Source organism: Hyposmocoma kahamanoa, unplaced genomic scaffold, assembly GCF_003589595.1.
Source record: "Hyposmocoma kahamanoa isolate Upper Pololo Valley unplaced genomic scaffold, ASM358959v1 93, whole genome shotgun sequence".
NCBI classification, from domain to species: domain Eukaryota; kingdom Metazoa; phylum Arthropoda; class Insecta; order Lepidoptera; family Cosmopterigidae; genus Hyposmocoma; species Hyposmocoma kahamanoa.
Genome location: NW_020654810.1, coordinates 12,824,062 through 12,844,372, shown reverse-complemented (window position 1 = coordinate 12,844,372; position 20,311 = coordinate 12,824,062). Strand labels below are relative to the sequence as shown.

At 35.9% G+C, this 20,311-nt stretch overlaps 3 protein-coding genes across 5 annotated transcripts in view; all 3 read right to left on the bottom strand.

Moving 5' to 3' along the window:
* LOC113237535 (adenosine receptor A2b) overlaps window positions 1-20,311 on the bottom strand; it is an 88,820-nt gene that overhangs the window by 1,169 nt on the left and 67,340 nt on the right. The window contains exon 2 of the mRNA XM_026474076.1: window positions 2,731-2,942. Coding sequence (XP_026329861.1) covers window positions 2,731-2,942 — 212 coding nt within the window. The remainder of the gene's footprint in view (window positions 1-2,730; window positions 2,943-20,311) is intronic.
* LOC113237536 lies at window positions 10,452-11,900 on the bottom strand. Its single transcript, XM_026474077.1, has one exon. It carries the CDS (start codon window positions 11,820-11,822, stop codon window positions 10,599-10,601), a length of 1,224 nt encoding a protein of 407 aa, XP_026329862.1. The 5' UTR covers window positions 11,823-11,900; the 3' UTR covers window positions 10,452-10,598.
* LOC113237534 (putative GPI-anchored protein pfl2) lies at window positions 14,152-17,368 on the bottom strand. 3 transcript variants are annotated; one of them, XM_026474075.1, is made up of 2 exons: window positions 16,589-17,368; window positions 14,152-16,399 (listed from the first exon to the last, which is right to left on the bottom strand). In XM_026474075.1, exons 1-2 carry the CDS (start codon window positions 17,267-17,269, stop codon window positions 15,257-15,259), a joined length of 1,824 nt encoding a protein of 607 aa, XP_026329860.1. In that variant the 5' UTR covers window positions 17,270-17,368; the 3' UTR covers window positions 14,152-15,256. The 3 variants fall into 3 exon arrangements, with proteins under 3 accessions (XP_026329860.1, XP_026329859.1, XP_026329856.1); XM_026474074.1 differs by having other exon boundaries at window positions 14,155-16,877; window positions 16,980-17,365; XM_026474071.1 differs by having other exon boundaries at window positions 14,165-17,363.

Genomic DNA, 20,311 nt, shown 5'->3' with positions numbered 1-20,311 from the left:
TGAGCACTATAGTCCCCTTGTTTAAGTACTTAACTAAATGTAAACAATCTTGATACATCTTATTAATGAAACATATGCTCTACAAATCAATAGGTATAAAAATAGGCATGCAATTTCATATGTAGCTAAGTATTTGTATTTTGTATTTGAAGATAAATAAAAATCATTTTATAAATGTACATTTCATTTCTCAAGATTGTTTACAATTAGTTAAATACCTAAACAAAAGGATTATAGGCCAGCGAGGAGATCACAAAAACCCCTCTACTCGCGAAAGGTGGTATACTTCTGATTTTTTAATATGTTGTTAGGGTTGGGCTCTCAATGATAAATACAAGTTTTCGAGCTTGGGTGGAGTGGGGGCGCTCAATGCCAAAAAATGGTTTCGGATAAATAACTCGAAAACTGTGGATTCTGCAATAAAAATGTGTAGAACAAAATCATCATATCAACCCATTTATAGGTTCCACTGCAGGCTCGGGTCTCCTGACAGCTCTGCTTGGGATGCGCTATGTTAAACCATTAGGCTACCACGGTTCAGGAACAAATTCATAGAACATAAATTGAGCATTAAGTGTTTATAGATATACAACATACTCGTAAAGATTAAAACTTAAAGTTTATATTTGTGTCGAACGTTTTTTTCTAGGGTTTATACTATTTTTTATTTATTCTTAATACCAAGTGACGGGACGAACAAGTTGTGCGTTCAGTGGTAAGCTGTACTCGACACATCTGTCCATTACAGTTGTACCCGCTCAGAGCTTTAAATTACAAAGACCTGCGGGACACCGACACTATGCACGTCACATGAGCCTTACACATAAGTTGAAAAGCTCCATGTGCCTGTAACTTCACCAGCACCCTTACAGTGCGTGTACACGCTAAGAAATTTGATGTGTCTGCTACAGAAAAGATGAGAATGGTCTTGTACACGACAAGAACTTTGTCGGATCTAGCCACGAAAATATGTCGTGTCTGTTGCAGACAAGAAAATGATGAGTATGTACACGATACGAATGCTTCCGGACAGACGTGCGTTGGGTAAACGTGTCAGTGCATTAACGAGTCTACTAATTATTTTTCCTCCGATATAGGTGCATTACTATGGCAAGATAAATACGCATAAATCATATACTACCGAAGTTTTTACCTAATAATAATTTTAAGAAATGTATATTTACAATTAATGTTTGTATTTACCACATTCATTTTTTTCTGTATTTGTCACATCTTAAAAATCTTCCTTCAGAATAATAAATATTTCTCATATTCGTATTTCTCTCCATGCCTCAAAAGTACGTCGTTTATCTTTATAAATCTCTAAGGTTTTGTCCTACAATACGGGTCGTTTTTCTACTAAACTTGTAGGTAAATCATGCATTTTATTGGTCGCAATAAAATTAGTGATGCAACAGTGGTACTTTGCAACACCAGTCCACGCCCCATACAATAGCGGCAGAGCGCGTCGTGTCGGGGGTAGACAAGATTTTGTCTTGTCCGGCGCCGACGCACAGTACACAGTTCGTATGTAGAAACGACACGAATTCTTGCATAGACCCGGCGACTTTTCTTAGCGTGGACACGCGCCCTTATCCTTCAAAACCGAAACGCAGAACGCTCACATTACTGTTTGTCGGCAGAAATAAGTATAGTATAGCAATTTTCCTGGACTCTTTCACAAGGAGCGTTCTGCTACTAAAAGTAGTGATTTACCTATTTTAACATGTTACTCATGATTGATAAACTGTATGCCAATAATATCATTTTAAGTGCACATACCGAATAGATAAACTTTGTTTAAATGTATATGTGTACCAGTTTTTTTTAAACGGAATTATACATTCTTTAAAACATTTATCAGCGTAAATTTTATTTATTTTCGGATTTTCTTTCGCATATACGTCTCACATTTGGTGGAGTGCCAAAGAGTCTTTCCCCGTAGTGATCTACAACATATTATAAAATCAGCCACCTCTTGGGAGTTTGATGATGACTGGCCTATGTAACATATGATGTCATTGTGTTATGATAATAATTTATCAGATTCTAGAAACTGCACAATTTAAAGTAACGACGACAAAGAATAAACTAAATGAAATATAAACCGTTCTCCACACACTATTTACTTCTCCTACCGACACAAACGCCCCAGAGCTCAGTATTTATTGTTGTTTAGATGCAAGGACACTATAATAAAGTGAATGTCTTTACTAACACAATACGTAATTATTCCTAATTAGTAAATAGAAAAGTTCATGGGCCATTCCAGAGTAGCGATGCGCGACTTTGAATGTTACTAATACTAATCATTCGAATGCGCAAATCATTCGCCTAAGTCGAATCCAAGCACAATCATTCGACTCGAGTCGTAACAATACCTAATGCCAATGCCATTCGGTCGAGTGCACGAGTCGAATGATTATTATACTATTGGAACACCTCATTCATCATGTCCATACCATCCCTGTCTCCGTCACATTTACAGTATTTACTATTATGTCAGAGAGGGCTAGGTGATCACGAGCAGAAATGCTCTAAAGAATCTATGGATTGATACTACTAATTATAATGATTTCAAATCATTCGAATACGAAAATTAGTAGGTTACTAATTTGACATTCGAATGTCAGGATTAGCGATTACTAACGAGTCGAATATCGAATTCATTCACAATCGCGCATCGCTATTTCAGAGGTATGGCAGCATTTAAATAAAAATAGAACTTACCTGTTTAACAACAACACGATAAATGTGCGCATAAAATGCTGTCATCAATACGCTGGGAGTGACGATTGTAGCAAAATACAGGAACACCAGGTAGTTATAGTCCATGACTTCGACGAAGTAGCATCCAAGCTCAGGATCCACGGTTGCGTGCCATCCGAAGAGGGGGAGTAGTCCCACTAGCGATCCTGCTACCCAGCATACAGATATTATCACTAAAAAGAAAAAAAGTAGCTTCAGTTTTTATAAACCTTTATTTACATTATTATAGTCCACTTGTTCAGGTACTTATAACTAAATGGAAACAATCTTGAGATGTCTATTTAATGAAATATACATTCATAAAATGATTTTAATTTACCTACAAATACAAAATACAAATACTTAGCTTCATGTGAATTTGCATGCCTATTTTTATATCTATTGATTTGTAAAGTACATGTTTCAATAAAAAGATGTATCAAGATTGTTTACATTTAGTTAAGTACCTAAACAAATGGACTATAAGTCATTAAATCATTCATTATACCTATTTACCAAGTCCAAATCTTTGCGTGGATTTTATAATAATAGAACCGAATAGAACGTATTAAAAAACTTGTGCATTTCGGTGTTGGCTAAGAAAGTGGAGACTAAAGAAGCTAATTTCTGTGGACATTTGTGTAAAGTGACATTACTATAGGTAGGTGTAATTATTTTAAAAAACCTATTAATTTTCAAATACGAAAATTACAATTACAATTATTTATTTCTAATTATGAATATTACAACATTTTAAAATGTATTGCACTGACTAAAATTCGACAACCGCCTAATTCCGGCAAAAACTTATGAAATTTTTGAGGCACTGTTACCACAGTGATAAATACCTACAAAGAATATACAATAGTAAAAATTATTTGTAGGTATTTATCACTATTGTATGTATTATGTGTCACATGGTATTATACACATATACACATTGTGGAAAGTACTGATAGATGTGCAATTTTTTCGAAAATGTATTATTGTAAAAATCGTATTTTTCCGTAATTTTGCTATATTCGTAAAATGACTTACGCTTGGAAATAAAGCTGTAGTGTGTAGTTTATATTCAAACGTTACTGTTGATTGGATGCAATCATACGACTGAATTGATACCAACAACAGCTCAGATTTGTAGTAAAATCACGACCGTTTGCATGTTACCATTTCTAGTCTGAGAAGCATAATTCCCAGATGTTGTAATGTCGTCGATGCATTTCCTTGCGATTTTCTAATAGTTTTTTATTGTAAAAACCATGGGAGAAATGAACTCCTTGTATATTGCATTTCTTTTTATTGATGTCAAAAATGATACCTATAATTTACACTTACATTCTTAACACTCTTACGCCTTTCTAGGTTTGTTTGAGATATTCGCACCCTTCGTGCTCTAGTAGCAGTAGAGCTCCTGATGAAAGAGTTCATCCAGAGAAGTACTGCCACCTTACCAATTTCTACTGCCAAGCAGTAATGTGAACATTGATGCGTTCCGGTTTTGAAGGGTAAAGGTGCTGGTTAAATTACAAGCACATAGGACTTATCAACTTATATCTCAGGGTGACGAGCACAGTGGCAGTGGCAGTGGTAGACAGTTAGATTATAAAATAAAAAAATAAGGCTACATCTGCAAAATAAGAATTTTCCATGAGAAAGATTCAAAGATCGAAATCAGTTGAAAACTTTTTATTTAAATTGTAAGACTATAAAAGTTTTACATGTAAGAAAATTCGTTTCATGTGATGTATTTTTAATATTTTCATGTCATACACAAGCACTTTTGACGTATGACATGTAGCTTTATTATATCAAGAGTATATATTATTACATACTCATATTTTACTATTCTGTGTCTTAACTGATCGATCTTAATTCGTATTTTTTAAAGTGCAAATGTAGTTTATAAAAGTTTCTTAATCACATTATCTACACCTTTTCACAGTGACTCAAGCCATTGTTGATTTTCTTAAAGAACTAGTTTATAAAACAATGGTTTCCAGTAGCCATAACAATGCTTGTCCGGCTGTTACCACTAACCACATACTTACACTACGAGTACTTGACGTATTTTTCTTACTCACGTACCAGTAGATTATTTTTTAAACGACTTCAAAAAAGGAGGAGGTTCTCAACACGTCTGTATGTTTTGTGTGTGTATGTTATGCGATTACTCCGACATTTCAGAATCGATTTCGATGATTCTTTTTTTTATTAGGGCTAGTAATGGTCCCGTTCAAGTTTGAAGAAAATATTCAACCTTTAAGGCTCAATTTATGTTGCGGCGGAACGGAATGGAAGCGGATTTTTGTAACGATTTTGTAGACAGCGTAATGAACTTTATGGTCAATTGTGTAACAAACTAGATACGAGCCAAAATCGTCCGCGGAACTCTCACGCAATCTGCGGAAGATTTTAGTTCGTATCTAGTTTGTACGTTATGCAATTGACCATAAAGTTCATTATACTGTGTACAATAGCGTTACAAAAATTCGCTTCCATTCCGTCCCGCCGCAATATGAATTGAGCCTTAGGATGACAATTGAATTTCATTCAATAAATGGGACTCATCCCCCAATTCTTTATTTCAATAAAACTTGGCACATAGATGTAAGTAGGTACAATGAAAATAAAACACAACGAAAACGGATAAGCAAACTTTCGAAATAATTATTATGGTTTATAGACTCATGTGAGTAGACAGAGATGAATGGAAAAGGAAGGTTTTTGGTAGCAGTACGGCTCCTAGTGAAAGTGTTCGTCCAGAGAAGAACTACCACCTTACCTAGTTCTGCCACCAAGCAGTAAAATGAGCATTACTACGTTCCGGTTTTGAAGGGTAGGTTAGATTACAGGTGAAATTACAGGCACATGGGACTTATCAACTTATGTCTCAGGGTGACCGACGCAGTGGCACTGCCCCTCCAATCTTAGCGTTTTAAAGGTCTAAGTGGCAATGCAACTGTTGTGGATAGCCGTGTCGCTTACCACGGTTGTTCGTCCCGTCTCTTGGTATTAAATGAAATATAAAAAAAAATTAAGACATACGCTGTCAGTCCCAAAGGATAAAAAATAATATTGTATTAAAAACTGCTATTTTTTTCTATTCTTTTTTCCTCAATGGTTCAAAACGAATTGTCATAGTGTAATTAGTAATATCAGTTACGTACATATGAGTGAATGAGTCATTATTGAATGATTAATTTTGGATTAATTTTCGGAAAATTCTGAGTTGCCTACTACGTAATTTTTTGTAACATTCCATTATCGGCAAAAACCGAGTATTCTTCTGGTTTGTAGCCTCGTGAATTTATTTTATACATCGTACCTATTCGTAGCACATCTAAAGGTAATTTGGCTTTAAGATATTTGTTACGAGCTTAAAGAAACTTAGACTATAACTAAAAGTAAATTTAGTATTTTATTTTATTTTATTTAGGTATTAAATAAGACAGCAAGAAACGGCTATCAGGTAGGCTCTAGCGGAACATAATATGGTTTTTAACATCTATTCAAAGAAAGTAATACAATCCGTCAACAGTAAACGTATTGTCAAATTAACCTGAGGAAAATAATTATAATTAAACAATTTCCTCCATTCCAATGCTGGCCGTGTAGATAACGAAACATTTCATACATAGTACATGACAATAAAAATTGCATTGTGCATTGCGACTGCATATTATATTAAGTTGTGACGTAGCAATGTAACATACTGCCACAGCGCTGCGTCGGTTGTACATTTCCAGTGGAAGCTGACACACTTGGACATTAGCGGCCATATTGAACTAAGTTTTATAGACCAGTTTATACTTATTGTCGGGGATAGAATCCGCGTACATAGTATTGGTAAAAGATGCGTATCTGCACTGAACCAAATATTTACATGAGAAGATTTAACGTTAATACTTTGTTATTTCAATGACTTTGGACTTTCATTTTTGCGTAGTAAGCATTAATTTATGTGGTCTACGGACTGATAACAAGAGGTTCCCGTAAATCATGGTAATTTGGTTGCCACGACATTTACGCAGCTTTTGGCCACTATATTACTGAAATGGTAACTGATCATCCAATGCTAGTTACCCGTAATTGCACTATCCCGACAGAGGCGGCTCGTCCTAAGGAGCACTGGTGCAGTGAACTCCCACTCCTATCCAACCCACCAAAATAAATTTATTAATTATGCTTTCATATTATATTAATAGCCGCAGTATTTGTAGTTGATTAATGAACGACAAACATACAATTAAATTTTTATCTTCCTCTTTAACATAGTATAGCATACTGACCCTTGAGTGGAGCGCTTCGCGATGCGCTCCTATGCACCGACATTGCTTAGAAAGTTTAGTACTGAATTGTATGAGTGCGAAAGAGAAATTTCTTAACGGCGCAACACGTGAAACAAAAGATTAGTATGAGAAAATTTAGCAAGATTTGAGCGGCGCTTCGCGCAAATAAGCAAACCGTATTTTTTGCGCGCGCATTTTGTTGTGTTGTAAAAATTCTTATTATTCAATCGTTGTTAAGAAGCGTAGTGTTGTTTAGTGGCATTGTTTAAAATGGAACACTGTAATGTGAGTTTAATTTTTTATTTAAAATATGTAACCATGTGGCAAGCAATAAAGATATGAATATGAATATGCATAAGTAAGTGAACTCCCACTGAAATCTCCCACGTGCCGCCTTTGATCCCCGACGTTATATCATTGTGCACGAAAGGAGCCCTCTTGCACGACCGCGACGTAACATTCCTTCCCCGTGTGTCTGGCACACCCTGGGCAACCTCCTCACCTACCTCACGGTGATTGGCAAATCCTTTAAGCACGATGGCAAGCATTATAGTGTATGCCATCGATACGATAAGAAGAAGCAGGGGACTGGTAATGTTCTACTATGGTTCTCTTTATGTCTGTACTATTGTGTATTTTGTGCTTGCGTTGTAAGTACCTCCTAAGGTTGTACGATACCTATTTCACCTTGGATATTCGATAGAAACCCTATCCTTATCCCGATACGGAAAAGGAGGCATAAAGGAAGCATTAACAATAGTGCTCGCATGCATGATTGATTGCTACCTAGAGCCTAAAGACAGTGATGGACTGAAATGATGAGGCATCACTAAAAATAACCTAAGTACTTTTTTGTTGCAAGTTATATCGCAATACAGGAAACGGTTTTTTTTTAAGATATTTTGCAGTTGGTCGCTGATGACTCTGACTGCACAACAGAATAAAAGGACGAGCTGAATAATTTCCGTATAAAAATTTCAGCAGCGGGCTTGAGGGCGCCCAGGTGGGCATGGTCGTTGGTTTTGAACTCTACAGAACATTTCCGACAGAAGGGTGTGCTTTAAAGAAGAAACTGCGAGAGAACACGCTGAACTGGAGGGCTCTTCGTTGCGAACTGGTTGAACTGTAATGTGGCGAGAGAGGTCCTCGTTGTGGACTTTCCTGGGTCAACGGGTCCTACGAGCACGGGTGTTCCCTAAGGAGAACTGATTGGCAGCAGTCACCAAGAAAGTATTAAGGTGGTGAGGAGCAGAGGCGAAGTACGTTATTGATGTCTGGAAACAAAAGACTAATTAAATTATATGAAATGCGAGGAAATGCGGCAAGCGTGATGGGATGGTGATGGGCACCTTTGTCAGTCAGGGGTGGGCTATTTGACGAGTATGAGCACTGAACCATGTAATTTGTTATTTCTTGACTTATTTAAATTATTTGTTATTCATGACTATACTAAATTATATTATTATATTTCAGATTTTCGTCTCTGACGTTGCGTAAAAGACACATTTTGGAATATTAAGTGAAAGAAACGGTATTCCCCGAAAAGTAGTACAGTCGACGGATAACAAGGAGACAGAGTCATGGATTCGATTGAAACCTTTATTGTAACAAGTAAATACGAAACACATTTATCTCACCGCGGAGTATCCCTCGCAAACAATGTTTTCCGATTTCCCCTACAAGGCGAGGCTCCAGTAACTTTAAGTTTGCATACACCGATAGCTTCTTATGTAGACATGTACCTACATTAGATAAGTTGAATTGGGTAAACAATAAATATGAAACATCTCACTTGTGTCAACAAATGTAATATCAATGTTTAATTTCAACCTTCTGGGAATATTTCCTAAATAATTGAACCATATGACCAGTTTTACATCAAATATAAATACACTGAGAAACATAGCTCTTTAATGAAGTTAGCCACTCAGAATACGCGATGGAATCGTTATTGAAATAGTTTCAACCATTGTGCTTCACAAGCTCAGAACATGTTAAAAGGTAACAAATTATAATGATCACCCGAAACAATTGATACGGTCCCCCAAAACAACATCTTCGTCATTTCAATCTTATTATTTCTTCAGTGTAAAGTAAGCCTTCACATATTCCGACTCCATATTTCATTCGTGAAATAATAGAATTGAATTTACTTAGGTGTTCTCATCAAATAAACAACGCAATTAGGTTTTCCTTAAAAGAATTTTTTCAATATTTTAAATTTCATTCACGGCTTAATACAAGAATAAGGAAAAAAATGTTTATTGGGCATTATTTAATTATGCTTTTATGAATGTGATTGTAGTCTGAAACTTCTTAAAAAATGACAGTTGATTCATACACATTTCAAAACTATAAACTGTTTAAACCGATACCAAATGTGTTACGAATTTCGAAATTTAGACAACTGTGTCTAAAGATGGACGTACCTTTTTTTGATTGTCAATGTAATCGAAGATATCACTTGGAAAAAGATAAAGCAACAATGAAAAACTGAGTTCATATAATGTATTTTCATAAAACCAGTCAACCAAGAGTCGCTTTATATTCCCAAAATTGGTAAATTCAAAGATAGTGGATCTGTCCAATATAATTCTCGTCGCAGTTGAAAAGGGTGCCTGTTATTATCCATCTGCCGCAGCATGTTCCCTTGTTTTAATGGAATATATTTGGATTAAATTGATTTCTTATATATGGATTCTGCCATTGGTATTATATACTGACTTGTAGAAATAGATTTTTGGTAATTTATAAAAACAAGCAAGTAGTACTAAAAGAAAATTTAATGGTATAATGTAATCTTAACAAACTAAAACAATTTACATTTTAATATTCGTAAATGAGATTTTAGACAGAATCTTCTGAAATATAATTAATGCATTAAGATAATTCAAGAAGTATTCTTATATGTAACTGTATAATAATAATAATAATACATATAATAACGCAATGGACGTACCTGAGCAGTCTCATACTAGACAAATCAATTTTATTTACCTCTTTCAAATTATAGAATAGAACAAACAACTAGCTATGAACTTAGAATGTTAAGAGTGGGTGGAACCACATGTGTAGAATAAGTCACAAAATATTTCATATGTAATAAATGGTAATAAGAACGTATAACAAATATCTCGAGAACTTAACAATTAGCGGTGTTAAGTGCGGATAAGGCAAAAAAATGGCAGTATATACCGTTGACATCACCAACATTTAACAATTGAAAGATAGAAACGAAACTAAGTGTAACTAATATGTACAAATCAGTGATAATATAATGGAACAAAAACATCTACACCGTGTTGGTTTTACCAAGTACAAAATATTTACCTGTATTCAATTGGGGATTTTTCGGGTTTCCCAAACAAGCAAATCCACGAAATCAAATTATCTATGTTAAGACCTTCAAAATTAAATGCAAATAAAGACACAATGTTAAATGACTAATGTTGAAGTGAGAAAATGGAATAACTAATTCAGGCATATTTTTTTCGTTTGGTTGTAACACTTCACCCTGCTAAATCACTCCACTTGGCACTTCTTAAAATTGAACTGCTTTCGTTAATATATCATGAACCCTGCGAAGACCACCACCATTATCGTGAAAGCGGGCACGTTTCGGACGGCCGAGTTTTTCTTCAATGACTGAGTCGCATACTGCTGCAGCACACTGCACGGAATTGTCTTTTCCATCTTTGACACAGGCGTTGTCTTCATGATAACACATTTCATGCCATCTGTAACTTTAACTGGATCTCCCTTTACTTCTAAAGCGTTTGTCACTGTTGTTGTATTGGTGACTGTAGTTGTTACAACAGACGTCGCGTTATTATTGGCCGGAACGTCTTGAGTCGTTACATTGGCCGGAGTTGTTCCATTGACGGGCACTAGAGTACCATTAGGCAACATTCTATAAAGAATTTCGGACTGCGCCACAGTTGCTGTGTTTGTTCCGTTTACATTGCCGTTTATAGTCGTCACGTTTGTGACGGTAGTCGTAGTGACGACAGTGCTGTTCTGACCATTAGTTTTCTTTTCCGCCTCGGAACTCAAAATAATGCCCGATATCACTTGACAATCTATCCTAGTTTCCTCATAATCGCCGTTGTCTTTCCTTATGCCAAGTTTACAAACCTCGCCTGGCGTTGCCTGGTAACTGTGACCTCCATGATTTTGATTTGAATTGTGAAGGGCGTAAGCCGCAACGCCTAGCGTTCCAAGATTCATCAGAGCAAGACCAGCCAGGAGAGTACCGTACTTGCTTCCAGAGTCCTTGTACTTGTACACGTAAGTCGGCGGTGTACCTTGGTACACTGGATATGTTACTGGTTTACCATGAGTAGGCGTGTAAATAATTTGTTTTGGAGGATTGTAATGGTAGCTTGGTGGTCTTTGTGAATATCCGTGGCCTGCTCCTGATAACCCACTACCACTTCCAGGTTGTGGATATCCATGGCTGCCACTACCTGACAAACCAGGGGATGGTGGGTATCCCGGATTGCTTCCATGCGAGGGATATTTATTTCCTGTTCCGTGTCCCGATAGACCACCAGAAGGCGGATATCCGTGACCTCCACCAGGTGAAGGGTAACCATGTCCGCCACCAGAAAGTCCTCCAGAGTGAGGATAATTATGACCACCACTACCAGACAGTCCACTACCAGATTTGGGGTAGCTGTGACTGCCGCCACGTGATGCAAAACCCGAACTTTTTCTTGCTATTATTGGATCTACAATACATAGCGCTATAACTGCGCAAAGTAACACACACTTTTCCAAACGCATTACGCACTTGTTTAATTGAATATGACCACTAAAAATACACTCACTTCGTGCTCTTGCGCATTACCGACTGAAGTTGTGCGCAAGTTACCAAACGAGACAGACGGTCACAAGTACCTGAGACGGTGAATGCATTTAGGTCGTTAAAATGCGTCACAAAATATTGCCAATGCAAATGTTTATGGTCCCCTAAACTCAACGCTTTAAAAATTTCATTATGGAACACTTCAATCATGTAAAAATAAAATAATAAAACTTATATAAGTTTAGTATATAGCTTTTAGTACATATTAACAAACATATAGATTAACAAATTCTTAGGAAACCTGTCGGAAAAATGGCTAAATACATTTAAAAAGCCTTCAAAATTTACAAAATTAAAATGCTTACAAGTGGAAAAGTCCTAGAAAAGTGAAATTTAAAAAAAAATTAAAATACCAAGGATCGTATTCCAGAACTCTACTCAATGCTCAAGTCAGGAATTGAGTATGATTTAAAGCACTGAAAATCATACTCGAGTCCTTGCCATTAGGGTCGTATTTCCAGTGCTTGAAATCATACTCAAGTCTACTCAAGTCCTGACTTGAGCATTGAGTAGAGTTCTGGAATACGACCCTAACTCTTAAACTGGTAGTCGATTATACTTCATTACAGGCGATTCCACAAATTTAATCATATTATAATTACATCATTTAATGAGATCTCAATTTTATTGCCATCAAATTTTTTTTCCCTGTGCCCAGAAAATATTTATAGCGATAAAATTAAAATGAAATCCATAACCATTAAATCAACAAAACTATTTCCCACAAAATAAGTAAAATAAAACTGGCAACATCACTTGTTTGACACAAGTGAGAAAAAAATTTATTTGCCTAGCCGACGCCATTGTCAGATATTGAGGCCTTGGATTGGTTAGAACCAGTTCTACCCCTCCCTGCCATCATTGTGGAGTCTCGTCTATTGAAAAGACAAACTCACTAATATTTGCAAATATAATGTTGTTTCAAAATAAATTACTCGGTTTACACATTTATGCTTAGCACGTTTTTTTTGCTTTTAACTTACTGGAAAACTTATCTTTAGAAAACTGTGTTAAGAGTCATGGTTTGATGTCGCCACTAATAGCGACATCTAGCGACTTTATGTTGTATGATTTGAAATTAATAGTATAATTTCTACTTTGCGTGCGCACTAGTTCCGGACTCGAGTAAGAACCGCAGATGGCGTTGTAATTAACCTGGTGTGTAATGTTAACAGTAAAAAAAATATCCTGTTACGTATGCATTGTATTTCGTGTTGTGTGCGTTTCTTCTTCAAAAGTGTTGAATGTATATTATAATATTGTATAACACACAACATCACTCGATTCTTATGTGTAAACGACGTAATGAGTCACAATATTTCCTACGATAACATAAACATTAAGACACACCTAGTCACAAGTTGTGAAATATGACGTTATTAGATTCCAGTAGGTATGTTTTCAGTAGGCAGACATGAATGCAAGCTATGTAGATGGATAAGGGGTTTATTTACTATAATATAGTGTCAAGTTGTCAAACTCTGATCGGCATGCTGCTTTTGATTAAAATCGGAATAGAACCGGTCGGGTAGTCTCGAAATCAGATGGATTTCCGAGCGAGAAGATGAACCTGATTCCTACTATATGTTTCTAATTTGTGAGTTAAATCAACTATGGTTTCGACTTGAAATGTCAAAATTTTTCAATCGGCCAGTTATGAATCGCAATTATGCGCCTCGATTCGGAAGAGACGCAGTTTCCGATCGGGAGAGGCAATCAAAATGAAGCTGCAGCACCATATTCAAATAATATGTTGTAACAGAGGTTATCTTTAAAGTGATGTGAACATAAACAATGTTGATTACAGTCCGCCTACGCGACGCATCTCGCGTTTTGACTTATTTAATTGACAGGGGCCCGAGTTAGCGCGTATAGTAATTCTAAACCATTAACAAATTTTAAATTTTAAGAAATGCATCACACTGATTGTTATATTAAACAATCATATACAACCATACTCCTTCTCTGTGCTAACTAGTTATTATTACTTATTGAGTGAAAAAATTATTCATCTTTGCCATTAAAGCTACGAAGACAACAGAAAATCATTGCATCTGTATATCTTGTTATGGATAACCATGCTTACATTTAAACACATGGATGACTATTTTCCTTCTTTTTATTGCTAAACACAACTTCTTCTGTAATATGCAAACATACACAAACAACAAACAAACATTCACGCATTTCAAATTTACTCAAGTCAACAAGTTATATTTTAAACCCAAGCCTGAATACAGAATATAAAGAAGCTAATTCTTGAATGAAAATACGACTATCGATGTCAATTGCTTACTTCTATTAGAGAAAAAAACCAATTCTGGTCGTATGAATAGTGTAATAGACGCCATTACCATTAATCCTTACAAAGTTCTTACGTTTTTTCGCTATCTTTTGGATTATCTACAAGGAATTTCAGCGATCATTGACCGTGCTTACTTACATTTTCTCCGTCAAATGCTCCAAAATAAATAGACTTATCTCTTATTTATATATACAAAAATGGAAAATTTTGCCATCGAGAAAAAATAATAAGTCATATCTTAGTAAAAAACCTGGAACTATCGATAATTATTTAATACACACAATTTTTATTCAATACGATGTTTTTATATGCATCTATAGGGTCAACTTTGAATATGCTCTTGTGAAACAATGGCAATGTGCCCAAAAGTTTTCTTCATATCGATAAGTTTAAGCATAAGCATAATTATGTCATTTTGATTCCCTTAGCAGAGTTATATTAAACTCTTCTATTGTTAATTAAACGCAGAGTATTATAGATTAACTGAGTATTTAATGAGAAAAATTGAAAATATAATTTATATAAAGGATTGTTATAGTCAAAAATATCTTTAGGTACAAGTACAGAGCACATTAAATTTTGGGATTTGTATTTTTTACTTTACGTACATTAAAATATTTTATGACTTAAATTACTTCTAAATTTGAATGGCAAGGTAAAGCATTCTAAATCAATGTGTGCTACAATCACATTAGACGCATCAGTATATCGAGCATATAACCAGAAATAGATACTAAATAAGGGCCATCCATCCCAGTCCATCAGTCAAATGGGACTTGCAAATATTAACTCCCAATTGCACTGAAATAGTATACTAGTACAGCGCCAACAACTGACCTGTGTCTATGTCTCCGTATATTCCAAAAATATTCTAGGTAATAAAGATAATATCTGTAACAATGGGGGTTATTCTATTCGGTGGTGTGGAAAAAACAGCAAAACATCTAATATAAACTGGTTATATACTCAATGCATCACTATAACAATTTTCTCATAAAGATTCCAAAAAAACATTTATATTACGTAATAATAATTAATTTTATCTGACTAAACAGCGATGAACATAGCAAGCCACCACGGCGGTTTCTGATACCATTGCTTTAGAGTGCTTCTATCAGGTAAAATCCCGTTTTCCTTTTTTGGTTCAGGCATCTTTGCATATTCGAAAAGCACGCTACAGTTAACAGGATGGCGTAACACAGATGAAGAAGTTTGAATCTCTACACTGCATTCCATATTCGTTGAACCACCACTGATACGCGGTCCTGTCATTGTCAATGGGTCAATCTCCTGCACTGTTGTGGTGCACGTAGTAACTGTGGATGTTGTTGAATTCACTTTCGTAGCCTTTGATGATTCTGGAGTTGATATACTCAGTGGTACATTAGACGACACGTTCGACGTATTATTACCAGGTAAAACGGTTGTGTTTATAGATGATAAGGTAACTGGAGCAACTGTAGTAACTTCTATTTGCACTGTAACTGTTGCCGTTGAATTGTCTGATGTGGCATTTACTGTACTTGAAATATTTGTCATATTTAGATTTGCAGATGTCACATTCAATGGTACGATGGTTAATATCCGAGGATCTAATGTCGTCGACGAAACTGGTGCAGCAGTTGTAGAAGCTTCAGATGTTATATTTTCAATCAAGCCTGTGCGCACCGCAGTTGTAGCGTTTACATTTGTGACATTTGTTAGCATAGTTACCTTCAATACTGAAGGCACTAAAGAATTAATAGACTCTGTATTATTAGTAGTAGTAGTATTTGTCACACAAACTGTTGTGTTATTTACTTTGATTTCTTTTTTACTCCCTTCAGTGAATGTGGAAACAATTTCGCAAGGTACCTTCAGCACTTCTGTTTTGTCATTTTCCTTGACTTTTAAGAAGCAAGTGGCTCTATCTTTAGGTGCATTGTCTGGGCTATAACCGCTGGAAGGCTGATAGTACCTTCGTTGATAATAATCGTCATAATAATAGTGATGATAGTGATCATTGTGAGATCGGCCCAAGTTGTAAAGAGCTAAGCCTGTCAGTAGATCACTGTATCGACTTCCTGAATTTCTGTACTCTTGTACGTAAACGTAACTTGGTGTATTGTAATAGTGGGTATTTCCATAGCCAGGATAATAGCTATTGTAACTGTTGCCAGTATGATACGTATTACTCGGATGATATGGTGGGCTGTGAGGAGGTCTGTAATTACTTGCACCTGTGTTATAAGTTGGATAATACGTGTTCGATGAAGGATGGGTATTTGAAAATCCTGACCCAGACGATGTGGGATAAAAAGGTTTCGATGACCCAGAAATTCCAGTTGACGATGGGTAATTCGGTTTTGATGAACCTCCTGACAGCCCTGTCGATGGTGGATAGAGAGGTTTCGATGCTCCAGAAAGACCCGATGATGATGATGGATAGCTTGGTTTAGATGATCCGGAAAGGCCTGTTGAAGATGATGGATATGTCGATCCAGAACCAGAAAGGCTTGACGATGAGGATGGATAAGCGGGCCTTGACGATCCAGATCCAGATAATCCAGATGACGAAGAAGGATAACTAGGCCTAGACGATCCAGAACCAGACCAACCAGATGACGAAGAAGGATAACTGGGCCTAGACGATCCAGACCCAGACAACCCAGATGACGAAGAAGGATAACTGGGCCTAGACGATCCAGACCCCGACAATCCAGATGACGAAGAAGGATAACTGGGCCTAGATGATCCAGACCCAGATAACCCTGATGATGAAGAAGGATAACTGGGTCTTGACGCTGAGCCTGAAGACCACGAGTTACTTGAGCTAGTGCCCGACGATGATGATGGTTTGCCCCATGAAGAACTTGAACTGCTAGATCCCCAACTCGATGAAGGCTTACTCCAGGAACTGGAACTTGATGATGGCCTACTCCAGGAGCTAGAACTACTTGATCCCCATCCACCTCTTCTTGAGCTACCGCCTCCTCTACTTCCGCCACCTCTGCCACATTCTATAACGTTAGCACACAAACACGTAAGTGCTAGACACAACAGAATTATTCTGTTGGCCATATTTACCGATTAACATACGCGTCACTCAAACGCGCACTCGCCCCGATGTAAGGAAAACGACTAATGTTCATAAATATCCAATTAATTTATAAGAACACAAATATGACCTCATCGCATAGTGGGAATTCCGCTGTCTCTCTCTATACCCATAACCGAAAGCTGGCTGACCAGTTATAATGATATAGTTATCATCAAACGTCTCTTTTCAACTCCAAGATAACGTAAGTTGAAAGGTGATTTATACATTGAATGCCGATAACACTGCAACACACTAACAACAACCCATTTTTAGAACTCATTAAATAATGTAATGAAGTCCCAAAACAACGTTAGGAAAATCTACATATCGATAACATACGATTGATTTACCCCCGACAATAAGTAACTAATTACTTGATATAAACTGTACACACGCACATCCAACTACATATTTGATCAACGTATTTTTGAAATGTGGGAATTTTAATGTGGTAGTCTTCTAAAATGTGTTTCTTGTTTTTTGTACCCCTGTCATAAACCATATCTTAGAGGCGTTATTTTTAGTTCTGTATCAAAATTCTATTATCTATGGTACTCGCCACTGAGCCACATGAATGAAAAATTTCATGAAAGTTCCGTGCACAGAACTATACTTAATTAATACTATAGTACTGTACACAGAATAATAGCGAGTTTCAAAAAAAGAACGTCGTATTATTACTAATTAAAATATCAATTACAACGCAGAGAAATATGTGCAGTACTTGACCAGTTCTATTCTATCTCTATGGTTTTTTGTTTCGTTGCGTTTTTTTTGGCTTTCGTGTGTATGGTGGAGGTACTGTACAGTGGAACCTTTGCCTACCCTAATAAATGGATTAATATTTATTAAAAAAAATACGTTTGTTGTGATGGATTGTTAACAAAATATACATTAGATATTGGTTCTGTTTCATTATTTTATTTACTCGTAGAAAATCATTACATAGTTAAGTCTTAAAATCTCGTACTTATACTTGGGCCAAATGCTTAAATCTGCTTAAATATAAATACGTTAAAGTTAAACTGCCACTCACAGTGGCCGAAAGGTTACCATGCTCTTCTCTATTTATGTAGAAATTAATATAACTTTCAAATTACACAAAGTCAAATTTTACATTCTATCGAAATTACTTGGTCATCTAAATTAACATAAAAATAAAATAATTGGAAAAATATAAAATATTAACATTCATTTGTTGGTAGGTCAATGATGCAGTTGTACAATTTTGCGCGAATAAAATGTGCAAAACTGATATATAAAATATTTGCGCGCGCAAAAACTGTAATAAAATAAAAAAAGACTAATAATGACTGCTGCGTTTCGATAAGAAATTGGCAGTCTCCTAGTTATATAGGGTGGCCCATTTACATACGTACATTTTATAGAGGACCTTTGTAATCTTTAACATTGGCCCATTTAAAATATAATGTTTACGTTCCGCGAAAAGAAAAGACTCTAGTTTGAAAACTATTCCATTAAATTAATTGAAATTTGATGTGGAAGTAGTGTGATCGTGCAGCTAACATGCAATGAGCCATTTTTGTATTTGTTCTTGGATTGCGCCGTTATTTTAGACATTTAGGAGACTTTTCATTTCTTCACGAACAATTCCTTCTTCGAAAAATTCCTTCTGTAAAAATTTTTTTTAATTTGAAATGGGTCGTTACAATGGCAATGTCCAATATCTAATAAAAAAATTTGAACTACTGTTAATGGGCCACCTGTATAGTAAATCGGAATACTCTAGTATATTGATCTAAATTTCAAACAATGTGTATATTAATTACGTTGATTATTGTAAATTATTAAGAAAATGAAACTATTTTTCCCAATTGAAATCGCGTATATTTGTTTTTTCAAACAAATTGACATTTCGGGCCGTTTGCTGGTCCCATGGTCACAGTTGACTGAAACGGTTATAAATTATTATTAGGAACATGCTGTAGCCAGCATGCGTTGCAATACCACTGAAAAACTAAGTAATAAAAAAAGATGGCCTACCTCAGAAGAGATTCGACCTTATCACTTGGTATGGAAATTTAGAAGTTTAGATTTTTTATTTCAATTTTTAACATTTTGGGATTTCAGACCGAGTGAATTCACACATGCATATTACTTGAATTTAGATAAATAAATACATATTCTGCTTATTTACGTTTTAACGACTTCTTTGGCCGATTTACACTGTGGGCGCTGGATGCAGCGGTCCCGGGTTCTATTTCCGGTGAGACTAATTTAGGAAATGATTTTTTTAAATTAATTTTGATGCACCTAAGTGAATTCCGTGGCTCTGGTACTCCTAGTACAGTGAATTCCCCGGTTTGAGACCAGGCAACTGGTGTAGTCGTCTGATACATCATTACATTCTTATTGTGATTATTATTTCGATCTGTTTTAATAAATATTAGCCAAACTTTAAGTTTTTAATAGAATTGAAATAAACAATTAATTATCAAAAAGTTGCGTCATGATTTCGTCATGAGTCTGTGTACATATATAATGACTTTCATTTTTGACGTTTCATAAATGTTCTTATAACTATTTCTTCGACGTTCTGATACTAAAGAATAAACAATGAGTAATCTTGTTCTCCATTTATAACAGCAAATTAAGTTTATTTATGCATAATGAAGTGCTATTCTTTTACTCACGTGACGAAATAATGGATACTAACAATGGCTTGTAAATCTCAATGTAATAATCTTTCAACTTGTAATCGTCGTTCGTGAAGGCAGCTGTCGCTCTGTCACGCCTTGTCGCAACCGCACAAAGCCTCAGCCACAATAATAGTTCAGTTCCAATCATGTCGTTGTTAAAGCTGCACATTTAAAATGTTATTCGGTCTTGTACTTGTGAGTTCACTATCGATAGTGGTGTGTCTCGAGCCCCGCCAACCCAAGCCATACGTTTTCCCTATACCTTTCGAAATGCCAAACCGAAACGAACGCGCCGAACAGTGCTGGGTCAGAATCGAAGATGCCGAGTACGTGGAGACACTTGCGATGTACTGCTACATGGCA